At 39.9% G+C, this 17,397-nt stretch overlaps 1 protein-coding gene across 1 annotated transcript in view; it reads right to left on the reverse strand.

Annotated features, from left to right (window-relative positions):
- The window catches only part of LOC107750310 (collagen alpha-6(IV) chain-like), a 121,209-nt gene that overhangs the window by 8,840 nt on the left and 94,972 nt on the right, over positions 1-17,397 (reverse strand). Inside the window, exons 24-44 of the mRNA XM_016565635.1 lie at positions 15,261-15,311; positions 11,029-11,100; positions 10,796-10,903; positions 10,156-10,374; positions 6,630-6,791; positions 6,134-6,142; positions 4,959-5,129; positions 4,545-4,688; positions 4,230-4,349; positions 3,816-3,997; positions 3,567-3,630; positions 3,365-3,439; positions 3,116-3,223; positions 2,906-3,013; positions 2,692-2,763; positions 2,475-2,594; positions 1,171-1,287; positions 813-974; positions 613-711; positions 367-516; positions 135-251 (exon numbers count right to left, since the gene is read on the reverse strand). Coding sequence (XP_016421121.1) covers positions 135-251; positions 367-516; positions 613-711; positions 813-974; positions 1,171-1,287; positions 2,475-2,594; positions 2,692-2,763; positions 2,906-3,013; positions 3,116-3,223; positions 3,365-3,439; positions 3,567-3,630; positions 3,816-3,997; positions 4,230-4,349; positions 4,545-4,688; positions 4,959-5,129; positions 6,134-6,142; positions 6,630-6,791; positions 10,156-10,374; positions 10,796-10,903; positions 11,029-11,100; positions 15,261-15,311 — 2,430 coding nt within the window. The remainder of the gene's footprint in view (positions 1-134; positions 252-366; positions 517-612; positions 712-812; positions 975-1,170; positions 1,288-2,474; positions 2,595-2,691; positions 2,764-2,905; positions 3,014-3,115; positions 3,224-3,364; positions 3,440-3,566; positions 3,631-3,815; positions 3,998-4,229; positions 4,350-4,544; positions 4,689-4,958; positions 5,130-6,133; positions 6,143-6,629; positions 6,792-10,155; positions 10,375-10,795; positions 10,904-11,028; positions 11,101-15,260; positions 15,312-17,397) is intronic.

Raw genomic sequence — 17,397 nt, forward strand, 5'->3', positions numbered from 1 at the left:
ATGGTTAGATTTTTTGCATTATTTTAATTACTACTGATCCATGATCAGAACAGATCTGTGTACCACCATTTGAGAACCACTGCTCAGAAACATTTATATAAAAGATGTAAAAGGTAGAAGAACACTCTTTCTACCTTGGGTTCCTGTGGGTCCTTGGATTCCAGGAGATCCGGGGTCACCAAAAGCTCCAGGAGATCCAGCTGCACCAACAGGACCAAGTCTACCCACTGGCCCTCTGAGTCCTTTGGGACCTAGAGAATTTTCAGAGGAATTGAAATTGGAGTTAAAAGATTAAATAACTGACTTTCAGTTTCATATTTCTTACTTCTTTCTTATCTTCTGCAAAGGCAATAAAAAAACACTCACCTGGGAATCCTGGACTGCCTGGCAGGCCTGGCATTCCTTCCTGACCATCAAACCCATCAAGACCTGGTGGGCCCCGTTCACCCAATGGCATACTGTCGGTTATGTTACGTGGGACCACAGTACCTGGACGGCCCTTAGGACCGGGAAAACCTGAGAGGACAATAAGCAAAAGCTGATGTTTCAAGAATGCTCATGATTTATTCATGTTAGCTAACTTTTTTTTAAAGATTTAAAATGCCTACTGACCCTTTAATCCTTTGGGTCCATTCCTGCCATAATCTCCTGGTTCTCCAGGGAACCCTGGTGGTCCACGTACACCACTAAAGCCAGGGTCACCACGTTGTCCTTGTAAATCCAGACAGCACAAAAATTAATAAATTCCAATTAACAAAATATGGGAGCATAGTTAAAGAGACGGAAAAGTATTAAAACAGTAGAAAAGATACCTTTAAAACCAGGACTGCCTTGAAATCCAGGTGCTCCAAAACCACCGGGGTCTCCACGTGGTCCTGGTATTCCTGGTCGCTCAGGAAGTCCGGCATCACCCCTGTCTCCTTGGACTGTTCCAGGGCCTGGTGGACCAGGTAGGCCAGGAGGGCCTAAGGGACCTACAAAAGATCCAGTTCAACTGATTTCAATGCATCACAAGAACTATGGGCAACTGCAAAAGGTTACAAGTTCATGCTCAAAGAGAAACAGATCTAAGAGGAAATATAATGGCTAGTCCTCTAGATCAAACATCTTTTTGTTTTAGATATATAGCAAAACAAAGATGAGAACAGAGAGTACAGAAATGTCCTGTACCTTCTCGTCCATCTAATCCCGGAAGTCCAGGGTCTCCGGGAGGACCAGGGATATTAGAAGGACTAGGTGGGCCAGGGGGGCCAGGATTACCAGGGAAGCCTCTCAAACCAGAGGCACCTGAAAACCAAGATTTCATAATCATTAAATACAAACATGCAAATTGAAAGAGAAACTAAGCTGGATGGAGAAGCAATGGCCCCATGATTGGTTTGTAAATATATATGCATTTAGAGTTTTCTTTTTTTTTAAATTTATATTTTTCCCTTATTTTAATACCATAGAATGCATTGATACAATATTTTAAATTGTTCTCTGATATCTACATAGAAGGTATGTGGCTTAGGTAAGGGCAAAAAATCTCCAGAAACGGTTTTACATGTCCATTTACAACCCTGGGATTTGTCCCTAGAATGAAATGGTCTGTTTTTACCTTACACAGCAGGAAGGAAACACAGGGAAAATATATATTTCAATACTTTCTCTCGCAGTTATATCGTTGGGTAATTATACTGTATATAAAATGCAGACATCAGGGAGCCGCTATTAATATGCGGGGCATTGAAACTGCTTTCGAATTCACGATCGCTTTTTACTTTCGAGATTTGCGATCGCACGTGCTGTGTAAACTACAGTGGCAGTACTTACCACACATTTTACAAGATCAGATGCTTGTCAGTGGTGCTCAGGATCTGTAAATCATTCGCCATCATCCTCAGTCATCTCTCCTTACTCTGTTTATGTGGTAAGTGAAATCTTATGTACTGTAATGTAACAGGCTACTGCTAGCAAGCAGCTAACCATGTCCCTTTAGTGGCTCGCGTTATTTTATTAGAACGCGCGTTATTTGCTTTCTGTGCCTTTCTGAATACAGACACCGACCCATTCCTGCACTTCACATCCCCTGCACAGCCTGGAACAGAACATTTATTTTCATGATCTGCCATTTTCGCTATTATCCTCATTTGTTTCTTCACAATACCTACAGAACTTGCAAGTATGAGACCATGTTAGACCCGTTGCTGATAACAGTATTAGTACTGCTGCATCCATAGTAAAATTTTATACATACTTCTACTGTACTTGACCGTCAATGGTGTGACTGTGGAGAGGGTGAGCAGCACCAAGTTTAAGACACTTCAACGCATAGTGAGAGCAGCCGAGAAGAGAAGATCGTTGGTGCCTCTCTCCCCTCCCTCCAGGACATTTACTTCCATTCTATGGCACCTTTAAGAGTTTCAGATATAGCCAAAGGTCTGGTGAGGTTAATTGCGTGTTCAGTGGTCCATACACATGATTCTCCTCACCAGTGTCTCCTCTGGATCCTTTTTCTCCAGGGCGCCCAGGTGCTCCGGGCTTTGATGAGCCTCTCTCCCCCTTCAGGCCATTCACACCAGGAGCTCCAGTCCGACCACCTTCAGTCACACCTGAGGACATATGTTAAATAAATGAGCATTCACTAGTTTGTTCATGTTTAAAGTCTAATGTAGAACCTTATAATCAGAGGTTCATCTAATAATGTACCTGGAACTCCAGACAAGCCCTTGGATCCTGGAAGACCATTGAGCCCATCTAAACCAGGTGATCCTGGAAAACCTGAAGTAAGATTTGAAACAGGCTATTTCAGAAATGGCAACATGCTGGGTTCTATTAGTGTGTAGAAAGATGAATGACTACAGCTGAAAAACATATGTTTTAGCAATATCTAATGGCAAAATGGTACAAGTTCTTGTTTAACCTTTCTCTCCTGGTGAACCTGGAGCTCCAGAACGGCCTAAATCTCCATCACGCCCCTTCTGTCCTGGATAACCAGGGAGACCCCTAATGCCTGGGAGGCCTGGTGAGCCTATAAACAAATACAACAATAAAAATAAAATTAGGGAAGCTACTGATGTAAAAGCTGAAATAATTTCAACAGCATCAAGTGTGGATCCAAACTTCCACGTACTACCAAATCCAGGTGCTCCCGGCTCTCCAGGAAAACCTTTCTGGCCTTGAAATCCCAATATTCCTGGGAAACCAGGATCACCTGGTTCACCATGAAGTCCTGGACCACCTAGTTATGAAAGGTAAAGGGCAAACATTTATTTAAGAAATCAGACTAGAATTTACATTATTAAAATGAAATATAGTACAAAAAATAGAAGAGTTTATAAACCATATACATACTAAGAACCTGAAAAAATATCTTTCTAACCTGGGAATCCAGGATTTCCAATCACACCCTTTGGTCCAGGGGGTCCAGATAATTCATATGAATCACCTTTCTCACCTTAAAGACAATGTTTACAGGCATCAGACTACTATTCAACTACTTGCATTTGCCATACGTATTGTAGGTCAGAAATAAGGTACATTATTATTATTATGCTTGGCATTGACAATCACAGAGATCTCACCTTTGCCACCAGATTGTCCTGGAGTTCCTGGGAACCCTTGAACCCCAGGTACACCATCATCACCCTGCAATGGAGAACAACACGAAAAATAAGAGACAATGTATATTTCAATGCATAACATATTCTGACAAGTGCAAGTATGAGACCATGTTAGACCCATTGCTGATAACAGTATTAGTACTGCTGCATCCATAGTAAAATTTTATACATACTTATACTGTACTTGTGGCCTGAATACAGGATACTTACACTCAGGCCTGGTAAGCCAGGGAAGCCCATAACTCCAGGTGAACCTTTGGGACCAGGGAAGCCAAAGGAGCCAGGAATACCTGGGAGTCCAGGCTGGCCAGGAAAACCTTTTGCTTGGTCTGCAACACCAGGTAATCCAGGAAAGCCTTGACGTCCAGGTGACCCTGGAAAACCCTTATCACCTGTTAAAAAGAAAAAAAAACATTTTGTTTTACTGAGATTCTAATGACTGAATGATTGGTTCTTTTATCACAAGCTTAAATGAAAATGTCATTAATAACTCCACTGAATAACTCTACAGAATAGCTCAACATCACAAGTCAATGAACACCTTTATGCCACTAAACAGCATGGATTCATCATTAGAATCTAAGGAACTGAGGTCTAGTTGGATGGTCTGTCCACTTTTTGTACCTCTTGGTCCTGGGAAACCAGGCAGTCCACCACCTCCTGGTTCACCTTTTTGACCCTTTTCCAGCTGCTCTACTGGAAGCACTGGAGAGGGTCCTGGAAGACCAGGAGCACCACGTTCCCCTTTAAAACACAAACATATATCCATTAATTTAGTACATTAATTGTATTACTGTAGTGCATTTTAAAATATAATTACAATAAACTATTTTATATCTTTGTTCTTTCTGAAGTTCTGAATTCTTTTTTGAGTGCCTTCTATGGTTTCACTTAACTAAAAATCCACAATCAAATGTCCTGCAAGTGCCATCAATATACCTTTGGTTCCTCTTGATCCAGTTCCTCCAGGTAAGCCATCCTGTCCAGCAAAACCAGGTAAACCTTTAACACCTGGGCCACCTGGGACTCCAGGAGAACCAGGTAAACCTGGGAACCCCAACAATCCAAGAGACCCCTTCTCCCCTTGAACACAGATAACAAAATATCTACATTATGATAATTAAAAGTAAAATGTGCTCATTAGACTATTTTATGCTATCTGAAACAATCTCTGAGATGCTTGTTTGATGTCTTTGTAATAATGCACAGCATAACACATTTCAATAGTGTGGTTTTAGAGATAGTAGAAGCATGTTAAAATGACTGCACAAGTGAATCTAGAATAGCTTCTATCAGCAATATAACTCAAAGTCAAATCAACTTAAATAGTAATCTCTTTCTGCAATATCATACCCTTTACTCCTGGTCTTCCAGGTATGCCGGGACGTGTCCCAATGCCAGGGGGTCCAGGAGGTCCCCTAAATCCCTGTGACCCTGGGATGCCAGGAAGTCCTGGTACACCCTTTATTCCACCAGGCCCTTGAGGCCCTGGATCTCCTCTCACACCCTTCAGCCCTGGGAAACCTGTGGAGGAAAAAAATTGTTAAAATATAATATAGGCATTAGCTCTGAAAGTGCCTAGAAATTATTTGGATTTCACTGAAATAAATTCCATTAAGATAATTTTTTTATAGGAGTAAATAAACTCACAATACTGTGCAGGTGAACACACTTACCCACTAAAGAAATACTTTAAAGACAGCATGCAGTGCTTTAAATAACAGGTAATTAAAGAAAAAACAAGCAAATTCTAATGAATTTAAATTACTAAAAGATGCAATAAATGTTCCATCTTTTGTTGCAAAAAAAAAACATTTACTGATATTTGTTGTACTGGATGGAACACAACATATTTCACAATTTGTGGAAATGTCAGTTTAATGTAAAGTCTAATTATAGACAATGTACAAGAAGCTGGAACATGACTAACTAAAGTTGACATGATTAACTAAAGATGCTGCTGTTTACCAGTAGGTGGGTTTATGGTTAAAGGCAAACAAGCACATCAGGGTTAAAGCAAGTTCTGAGGCTAGATTGTTAGATTAGAGACTAGATTGCTAATTCATTGAACCTGAGGATTAGTACTTAAACACACAAGTTTTGGGTCATCTTTTACATGTGAGTGCACTATGTGCTTCTTGCTTCATGGTACACAAACACACAAAAAGATGGAGGAATACAGTTTAAACCACTCCAATGTTAAAAGATCATGTATGAACATTTTTTAATAGATGGTCAATCCAAGAAATTTCAAATTAACATTTTGCAGATCCAAATAAACAAATGAATTGTGCATTGTCATTGTCACATTGAACAAACTGCTCTATTGGTTTGAAACAGATGCCTAAAAGGGAGAGTTCACCCAAAATGAATATTCTGTCATCATTTTGGGTGAAATATTAATTAGGAGCACTGGAAACACAAGGAAAGACAAGTGCATTAAGAGGAAGCATTGCAAGAGTGTGAATTGTGTGTTAGAGGAACATTAACACTATATGGAGGGCATCAGGGAGGACAATATTTCTCACCTTGGCAGCCTAGTGAGGTGACCCAACACCAAAAATAGAAGAGGGTGACACCACAAATGGAAGGACGGGAGGGTGGAAATGATGGTGATGGAAAAAGAGAAGGAGGGGAGGATGACGATAGAGAAAAGAATAATGAAAACAGATATTTTTGTAAGGAAGATCAGTAAACACAGGTTGACGAAGACTGATGAGAAGAGAAAGAGCCAGTGAAACATTTTACCGCAACTCAAATCTACAGTAGCAAACAATACTCACATGAAAATTTAAATCAAACCATAAGTTTATACTACTATATACTACTTTATACTAACCATAACCATAACTACCCAGGTTATTAAGATTTAAAAATGTAAATGTGAAAGGTCTTACTGAAAAAATTGCTTACTGTAGAGCTCAAGGCAGAGTTTACCCTAGCATATGTAGAATCTGAGCAGTCCTTGTTGAACAAATAATCATATTATTAGATAAAACACCAAAATTGATCTGATTTGGTTACCTGGAGGTCCATCAAATCCCTTAGCTCCAGGTGGCCCTCTGGGACCAGGAACACCCCCGGGAGGGATTTCTCCTGGTGGACCTATGGGACCTACAAGACCAGAAATTCCATCCACACCTCGTTCTCCCTTTATGCCAGGAAAGCCATTGCGTCCATCATTACCTAAGGAGGAATGCATTAGCTTGATATCTAGCATGACTTACAATAGGCGCGTTTCCATTACAGATTTGCGCAAAACTTTGGCGATATTTTATAAATGTCGATAAAAAAGTATTGCGAAATGACGGCGTTTCCATTAACCAATGTTATGCGACTAAAACGTAACCTTTTGCCTCTCGCGATAAGTCATGGCAACGGATTTTGGCGGGATTTTGGCTATATTTATTCAAAGGAGACATATGCGTGTATCTTTACAGAAGCAGCAAAGAGCCGCTTCAGAAACGTGCGTGGCACGGCTGGAATAAACCATAGACTGTATAAAAACATAAACACACATTGTGTCCGCAATCAGCTTCAGTGACCGTATCAGAGCCACACTGCACCGCAGACGTGTGCAGTGTAAATTGTCTAAGCTGCCACTGGCTAGCCCCCTGTCAGTACAATACATAGCCTCTCCATTGCCAAGACTCCCACCAGGCCTCCTCGTGGCCACACACGGAAACCGGATGCCTTGCGGCTCCAGGCTAACTTGGTGGGGGATCTCGGAGTTGCAGTTGTTTAGGGGGTTAACACAATTTGGGTGGATGGGACAGCATAATTTTGGGTGATTGGGACAGTGCTTAAAGGCTTTGCTGATTAAGAAAATGATTGACCTTGTAATAGAGAACCATTGTATATGCTCTGTATGCTCTAAATCAGTGGTTTCCAACCTTTTTATTTGTGCAAGCCCTAATCAACTACAAAAATATTTACGAATTAGCTAGATTTTTTCTAAAATAAAAATTCTGAATTGGAAGCATTCTGAAAATAAAAGCATTATAAATTATAGATAAACTTTTTTTTTTTTTTTACTGATTTTGTTGCAGTAATAAACCATATTCATATTTTTGTTAAAGGTTTGTGCAGGTTAAATGTGTTAATTGGTAATGGGGCCACCCAACATTTTCTTTTCCAACATAATTATTATTTTTTGACCTGAAGCATTTTTTTTACTTGTTTATTTGATTTTTAAACGTTTTCAATGACTTTTGGACTTCAAGCCTTCTTTTACCTCAGTTGCATGTGTTGTATTGTATGAATTGTGGATGGATTTATGAACTGAGAAATAAAGTTGAACAGAAATAAAATAAATATTTAAAATAAGGAAATATTGCATATAAAATTATATCAAAGTATGAACTAACTTGTGCAATTCAGTAAATATTCTTACACTACCCTAAATCAATGAAAAAATGTGCTGTCCCAATCACCTAAATGTTACCCAAAAAATTTTTTTTGGCTCAGTTTACAGAAAAGTGTATGTCACACATCCTTTCATTATAATATAACATGGTTTCCTCCTCAAATGGGTAGTTAACATCTTCAGTATTACAGAAATGTATCATGTGTTGGGCTGATGTTTTTAATTTATGGCAAGAAACCTTGCACAAGGCAGAAATTAAAAAACTGTCCCAATCACTCTTACTATTCCAAATTTAGTTCCACACAGGTGGAACTAACATTTATTAAGCTAAACTAAAGGCTGAGAAGTGAAATGGGTTAAGGAACCGTCTGTTTCTGAATGCTGTCAGATCCAACAGCTCCTTTTGTCATCCTACGGTTTTTGGGGCCCCTGAACAACATATTGACTTGGGCCCCCTCTGTAAAAATCTCGTTCTGGGTCCCCTCTTCCTCGTCGGGCCCTTGGACTCGTTCTAACCTTTTCCACCACTATGGCACCCATGTGCACTTGTGTTCCAATTCATTGCACAATCTTCTATTTCACCTCTGCAACAACACTGTGCTGTCCATTTTCCTATTGCTCTGTATTGATCTATTATTTGTAGTTCAGCATTTTGATGGTAGATACACATTTCCGTCAGCTGCCACAGTTTTTGCAGTTGATACGCATTGAATCATGGTTCTGCAAAGACAAAGAACAAAAAATTGGCCATTGAACCAACTTGGCCTGCAAGTAGAAGGCTAAGCTAGCAAGTGAATTTAAGCATTAGTAATGGGTCTCAAAAAGGTCATTTCATCGTAACTGGAACTGACATATAAAGCACGGCAATTAAAAACAAAATCTGTCTGAATGACCTTGTTATAAGGAAGATCAACTGGAATCAGTGTCAGAAAAAAAAGCTAGATATGGATCATCTTTGAAATGCATTGAAAGTACAGTTTTGACGATGTCTTTAATGTATTCAAAGGCATTGGTTCAAGAAAAAGCTTCTTTCAGTTTTCTTCTACTTAATACTGACTCAAGCCTTTGCTCAACTGCTCAGCAAAACCAAAATAATAATTACTACATAACGTGAAAGAAGCACAGCAGACTCCTTACAATAATTGAATTAATTTGTTTTCTTTGTTGCAGATGTGTTCAATTTAGACTGTAATTAGTGTTTTATTCCCCTGGTGTCGCAGGGAGATCTGTGCAACACAGCAATTGTGAGTCTCTGTGTTTTTGTTTGAGGGCACTTGATGTCAACAACATGGCATTTCTAAGTCCCACTTCTTTAAAGCTTTCAAACGAATGCTATTTACTTGTTCAGTAAATCATTTATGTGCAACACAGTTCTCCTGGCAACCCCGTATGACGCTCAAAGAAAATTTGTCTTGCTTTCTGAACTGTCACATGTGTGAGACAGTAGGCGCGTTTCCATTAGAGATTTGCGCAAAACTTTGGCGATATTTTATAAATGTCGATAAAAAAGTATTGCGAAATGACGGTGTTTCCATTAACCAATGTTATGCGACTAAAACGTAACCTTTTGCCTCTCGCGATAAGTCATGGCAACGGATTTTGGCTATATTTATTCAAAGGAGGCTTTTGCGTGTATCTTTACAGAAGCAGCAAAGAGAGCCGCTTCAGAAACGTGCGTGGCGCGGCTGGAATAAACCATAGACTGTATAAAAATATAAACACAAGCACTGAGTGGCCGCAGTCAGATTCAGTGACCGTATCAGAGCCACAGTGCACCGCAGACGTGTGCAGTGTAAATTGTCTAAGCATTAATGGTAGGGAAAGCCCCTTATACTGGAGCGCGGCCACTTATGAAGTGTTTCTTGGAGGTTATAGTACATTGAAGAATGATCATATGACTTTTTACATGCGCCATGTGACCTGTAAATGCGAAAAAGCCGTTTCCATTGCAGTTTTGCGAATTATTCCTTTTTCGCATTGCCTGAAAAACCACCTCATGCGAGCGTAAAAACTTTTTTGCGATATATGGGAGTTTTTGCGAAATTGACGCGTTTCCATTAGGCGTATTTTCAATTCGCAATTTCAATTTGCGCAATTTGAAGGGTAATGGAAACGCGCCTAATGTCTAACAGGATTGTGCTAATGATTGGAAGTATCTACGTGAAAACATCTAATCAAACTTACCAGGCCTCCCTAGTAAACCAGGCACACCAGGTTGGCCCTTGTTTCCTGGCTCTCCTGGTCTCCCTGGAGAACCTGGACCTCCAGGAGTGGCCCCAAGCACCACACCAGGTTCTCCCTTAGCTCCTGGCAAACCTGGAAAACCATTTCTTCCTGGAGGCCCTGGTAAGCCAGCATTTGTTATTCCTGGTAAACCTGGATCTCCTCTGGGTCCGGGAAACCCTAAACATAAGATAGCCAATTTAAAAAGGTGCAGTCCCATTCATGAAATTGGTCCATTGTCTCTTCTCAATAGTGTAGAGATGTAAGAAGCTCTGTTCACACAGAAGTCAATTTCAAACCTAAAGCAGCAAAGGATTTTGTTGCTCAATGAGGTGATTTCATGTTACAACTTGAAAATGAGTGAAATTTGTAAGGGGAAATTTTTCACCCTCCTGCGAAAATCCCAATCACACAGATTCCTATTGGAATGACTGCAAAATTTCAACAGTAAATGTGACCGCACCTTAATACAATTTGATGCAGAATAATGCAATTGCTATTATACTTTTAAATATATGGCTAGCCCAAACAAGCTGACCAATTAAATGTAAAATTTGTGGTTAGATGGGGCACCCATTCACATTTGGGGCTGTAATCTTACCCTGAGGTCCTGGCTGACCTCCAGAGCCTGGTTCTCCTCTCTCACCCTTTGGCCCATCAAACCCTGGGCGCCCACTTGCTCCTGGGGAACCAGGCTGACCCTTTGGCCCTAATATATTTATATACACACAAACATGCAAAAGAACACATTTTAGCATTTTAAATGTTAAATTACTCTTTATAGTTAAATTACTACAATAATCAACTTTAATATACTTTTAGAAATCAAATTACCTGGCACCCCAGGATTTCCAAAGTAACCTGGATCTCCAAGTTCACCAGGAATCCTACAGGGCAGGGGTGTTCCTGTTGACATCCATATCATTGTCAGTAACACATAAAAACTGTCAATGATGGCCCATTCCACACACATTCCCTACAACTAACCATGACAAACCAAGTATTAAAACATGGGTGTTTGTATAAAATGTTAGTTAACGATGTATCTGAACACCTAAGATCAGTGAATGTTGGCTGATAAGAAAATGGACAGCAGGGAATATACAGTTAGGTCCATATATATTTGGACACTGACACAATTTTCACAATTTCGGCTCTGTATGCCACCAGAACAGAATTAAAAATAAACAATCAAGATGAAATTGAAATGCAGACTTTAAGCTTTAATTCAAGGGGTTGAAAAAATATAACATAAAATGCTTAGGAATTACAACAATTTTTATACACAGTCCCCCCATTTTCAGGGGCTCAAATGTAATTAGACAAATAAATATACAGGTGCATCTCAATAATTAGAATGTCGTGGAAAAGTTCATTTATTTCAGTAATTCAACTCAAATTGTGAAACTCGTGTATTAAATAAATTCAATGCACACAGACTGAAGTAGTTTAAGTCTTTGGTTCTTTTAATTGTGATGATTTTGGCTCACATTTAACAAAAACCCACCAATTCACTATCTCAACAAATTAGAATACTTAATAAGACCAATAAAAAGAACTTTTCCACGACATTCTAATTTATTGAGATGCACCCGTAATTATAAATAAAATGTTAATTTTTAACATTTTGTTGAGAATCCTTTGCAGGCAATGGCTGCCTTAAGTCTGGAACTCATGGACATCACCAGAGACTGGGTTTCCTCCTTTGTGATGCTTTGCAGCTGACGTCAGTTGTTGTATGTTTGTGGGTCTTTCTGCCTTTAGCTTTGTCTTCAGCAAGTGAAATGTTTGCTTGATAAAAAGCAAGTTTTGGGTCATCGTCCATTTGTACTAAGAAGCCGCCTGTAATAGTTTTCTATAATTCTTTACCTCTATATTATTAATTCTATACCTCTATGTTGTTATGTCTCTACTAAAGATGTGTTACAAGAAAGTGTTTGCAGAGATGTGCCAGTCATATGACAAGGGTAACTTATAAGACGTACTTTTTTAACCCATGTGTAGCGTCTGCGTAGAATCATGCATGATCTTTGGGTTTTATGGCTTAAGAGACCCTTTTAGCTTTTTACATTTGCCCAGAAGAACCAGAAGTAAAACTTCCAGCTCACTGCTAATGAACTCATCAAAGACCTCTGTTGTCTACCGCATCAGGACTCTTGTTCAGCAATCGAAGCCACTAATGTACAGCCATACAATGATCATATAACTCAAAAGATATATTGAAAGAAGAGTCACAAGGGTAACATATAGATAGTCATATGAGAAGGGGGTCTTTTCAGAATATAATGAAGAACTTGTTTACCACAGTTAAAAAACAACATTGTGAAAATAATTGAGGATGACCACTGTAAGAAAAAATAGACTCACAGAATGGTATATAACCAGAGCAGTGAGACCCAAGATTTCAGATGTATGCAGCTGAACATCTCAACTTTATTCTCTGCTAATAAAGTCTAATTTTGACACCTAGAACCCCAGCTTTGAGAGACTTCTTTTAAAGATAGAAAAAATAGTTTGGGCCACAACACGCCCAATCAACTTTGCTCCATTTGACTGAATCTGGGCAGACTTCAGAATTCATCCGGCTGCTTCTGTCTTCTGTCACATCATCACTAAACACTAGTAACCCAGTGCCACTGGAAGCCATGCATGCTCATGCCATCACACTGGTGTTTCACAGATGATGTTGTATGCTTTGGATCATGAGCTGTTCCAAGCCTTCTCCAAACTTTTTTTTCTTCCCGTCATTCTGGTACAGGTTGATCTTAATTTGAGCTTTCCAAGGAATGCTTTTGCAGAAGTGGTCTGGGTTTTTTAGATGTTTTTTGGCAAAGTCTAATCTGGTCTCGTTTGCACCTTGTGGTGAACCCTCTGTATTTGCTCTTGTGAAGTCTTCTCTTGATTGTAGACTTTGACAGCCTTCCTCCCGGAGAGTGTTCTTCTCTTGGCTGGATGTTGTGAAAGGGTTTTTCTTTACCATGGAGAGGATTCTCCGATCGTTGTCCTCCGTGGACGTCCAGGCCTTTTTATGTTGCGGAGCTCACCAGTCCACACTTTTTTTTCTCAGAATATACTGTCAAGGGAGGAGCACACGACAGACGCAGTGGGTGTGGCGTCAGGCCTCGGAGAGGCTTTTATTCACAGAAAATAAAACATAGTGTCCAGAAAAGGGGATAAAGTGTCCAAAATAAACAGGGGATCTGGTGTCCTCGTCGTGCTGCGGGGTTAGTGAAGGTGGGGCAGTGTTCGAGAAAGGAAGGGTCCAGGTAAGGGGCGGAGTTCGGCGGCCGCACGCGCTCCCCTCTTGGTCCCGGGGCGTGAGGGGCGGCGGCTTCGTTCAGCGGCTTCGTCCTCCCTTCCTGGACCCACGAGGACACCAGCGTGCATGCACAGGGAAGAGACCGGTCTCCCGAGGAGAGGCGTGCTCGGCATTTAAACCGTGGCGGTGATGAGGCCCTATTCGGTTCAGGTGTGCCCCATCACACGCCGCCAGCCCTGGCTATTTCAGCGCCCCTCCTCTCTCACGCACCCACTCCTGTCGGGAGCCTGGCGAAGGGCGGCGATTAAGGGACGGGGTGATGATGATAATTAAGGGGGAGGCAGCCGACTCGTCACAATACCAAACTGTTGATTTGGTCACTCTGAATGTTCCTGCTATCTCTCTGATAGATTTGTTTTGATTTTGAAGCCTAACAATTGTCTGTTTCACTTGTATGGTGAGTTCCTTTGACCGCATGATGTGGGTTCACAGCAACAGCTTCCAAATGCAAATGGCACACTTAGAATCAACTCCAGATCTTTTACCTGCTTAATTGATGTAGAAATAATTTAGGAATAGCCCACGCCTGTCCATGAAACAGCTTTTGAGTCACCTGTCCAATTACTTGTGGTCCCTTGAAAAAGGGGGGAGGTACATTAAAGAGCTGTAATTCTTTAACCTTTCCTCCAATTGTGATGAGAATACCATCAAATTAAAGCTCAGAGTGCGCACGTTAAGCCCATACTCATTATATAACTGCTACTTGAATATGTTTTGGTCAGCAGCTAAAATAATAAAAATTGTGCCTGTGTCCAAATGTATATGGCCCTAACTGTATTGTAACTGTGCAATTACACTGCAGTCCAGAATTATCATTTCACGAACTGTCCTGAAAATGATTCCAAAACACATAGAACCACATTTTAATGTGGAGGGCAGGGAGAACTCATATGCTGTCAATTACCACAGAAAATTTCCAATGTACTTCCAATGTACTGAAGCAGCTTTACAGAAAACACATACTTTATGAAGACAACAGAAATGTGTATAGTAATGCACATACAATGAAAATGCTTTTCAGAGGGTTTAAAAAAGTAACGTGCAGCTTGTATTTTTATTGAAGAACATATTAATTAAAGTGGTTATATTAATTATTATATTAATACTTCTCTTGTTGGATTTGTCCATCCATGGTGTATGTTGCAAAAGTGTTTATTGGCTTTACATGGTAATAACATGACATATTGGAAATAATGTTAGTAAATAACAGAGCTTTATGCATAATTTTATCCATCTAGGCTCATAATAACACGTAACTGTGTATTTTAGTGTTGCAATACATTGCTGCATAGACTACCATTGTAAGTGCATGTAGTAGAGGCAATTTTTGCTTGTGAAGGATAAGTCAAAATATCTTCTGTGATAATCGATGGCATGTCATGGGTGTTTGTGACCAAGTGTTGGGACTAATGTTGTGTTGCTACAAAGAGCAAAAGCAAAGCAAATTTGAGTAAAAAAGAAAATAACCCCATCCTTCCCCAGTAAAGTCAGTATAGAAGGGCTAATAACATGCACAAAGATTGTTAAATGACTGGCAAAAGAGGGCTGTAATATGGCAACTACCACTTTTCCAGAATGGCAAGAGACTAACTGGATTAGACATCTCAAGCTATAGGGAAGTCATAATGAAGGTAAGGTATGGTCGGGCTTGGTGGACACTCTACAGTTAAGCTGTCTGATACAGTCAGGCCATTGGAAAATGTTGATTTATATTTTACTGGCTGCAGCTCTGGGCTTCACATCTCACCTCCCTCTTCCAAAGAGGCATCATTAAGCCCCGCCTGCCCACAGCTGTCACCTAGTCAGATAACATGCAAGGGCAAGAGAGATTGCAAGAGAAGCTGTCAATCAATCGGTTTAGGGATCAGTTCATTCGGGCAGCATCAATAAGAAATCAAATGCATAAGCATGAAAATGATTGTACCTTTAGTAGAGAATTAAAAAGCTTATTCAAATATTCCAGCACATTCGGTTAAAGCAGTGCAAATAAAGAAATCAAAAGGAGAACATGTGCATGGCTGCGTCAATGCCATTCCATTACTAAGAGAGAGAGAGATGGAGAGCATGCAGAGAAGTGGAAGGATTTGGTGATTCAGACATGAATGTTAAGACTTGCTATGATTTAATTGCACCTGCTCAATTTCTCTCTGAATGGAATGGCTTGCACAGAGGTCAAAAGTTCAGTTAGCACAGGCAAAATATAAAGATTAATTTGCACACCCATTCACTTTGACACACGTCCAAAGCATGACAAGCTGAATGCTTGTCAAGATGAGGTATAGCAACCTCTAAACTGAAGCTCTTTTAACCAAGCTCATCTTATACTGTTTAATCTTATACCGTAAACTCACAAAACAAACTTAATATGCTAAGTGGGCCTCTTGAGGAGATTGAGAAGGCTTGTATTGACAAAATTCCACCTTGATTTGTGTACATACAATTAATTCACTGTATATGAATATATATGTTCTTTTAAAAAGTAGGCTAATCACATACATTACATGCCAGTATGGTAAGCCGTTATAACTTAAAATATTCCCAGCGTTACTCATCATATTTGCATTTTTACTAGTAACAATTCATTTAGAGAGCTCTATAATTAAATTCCTACTAGTAACAATGCCAATTAGAGAACTCTCGAATTCAGTTCTTACTAGTAAGAAATCCATTTACAGAGCTCTACAATTGCATTCTAACAAGTAAAAACCAAGCGGCAACCTCCCGCTCTCTCTCTTGAAACCAACACGGAAGTGACTAAAACTGCAATTCATCAACTGGCCGCTAGAGGCTGGCTCCAAAAGGGAGTCAGTCCCATAGACCTCCCATGTTAAAATGGCTAACTTTACAGCAGAAAAAATATGTTTACAGCCTGGTACAAAAAGTGGTTGTGGTCTATATAGGTAATTTTGCCCTTCATGACAACTGTGAGGGGGTGAATTTTTTTTTACAACTCATCCGTTTTAAATTATATTAAGCCTTAAAGTTCTGCATAATTAAGGGCGTGACCACTTGAGTGACAGGTGGTTCCCTTTCATGGGAACTTCGAACTGCGTCCTCTAGGGGTCGCTATGGGGAACGCCTCGTCGTGACCCGGGTCTGAAGCATACATTGAAAAAACACCAACTCGTTGGCCGGCACGACGAGGCATTCCCCATAGCGACCCCTAGAGGACGCAGTGTCTCGTTCCCTACTCAGGGAACCATGGTTACATAAGTAACCTGAGACGATTGCTGCTCTGCTCCAGTGAAACTCGCTAGAGTGTGAAACTTAGAAAAATCGCTTTAAAGATTTTTATTTGTCCAGAAAAATTAATTATAGGCAGGACACTGGAAATATGGCAATTAGATGTTTTAATGAAAATGATTTCAAACTTGATTTTTACTGCTATTTTGAAGTTATTGTACTCTGCCTTTGCACTTTCTGCAAAAAGTGAGATGTCACTCCAAGGCAAAAGGCAATAACTTCCACATTACATACAATATTTGGGTGCTGATCACCATTTACAGAATCATTATAGTAACATCTGTATACAATTTAGTGATTATTGGCTAGGCTATAACATATAGTAGTGATTCAATTTTTTTTCTGACCGTAACAACCAGACAAAAAGTAAAACGTGAGTGCATACTGTTTTGCAAACAATTTATTTGCAATGTTCGCTAACATTAAAGGGGTCATATTATGTTGCTAAAAAGAACATTATTTTGTGTATTTGGTGTAATACAATGTGTTTATGTGGTTTAAGGTTAAAAAAACACATTATTTTCCACATACTGTACATTATTGTTGCTCCTCTATGCCCCACCTTTCTGAAACGCGTCGATTTTTACAAAGCTCATCGTTCTGAAATGCGAGGTGTGCTCTGATTGGCCAGCTATCCAGTG

This window comes from Sinocyclocheilus rhinocerous, unplaced genomic scaffold, assembly GCF_001515625.1.
Source record: "Sinocyclocheilus rhinocerous isolate Xijiao unplaced genomic scaffold, SAMN03320098_v1.1 scaffold692, whole genome shotgun sequence".
In the NCBI taxonomy this organism is placed as follows: Eukaryota; Metazoa; Chordata; class Actinopteri; order Cypriniformes; family Cyprinidae; genus Sinocyclocheilus; species Sinocyclocheilus rhinocerous.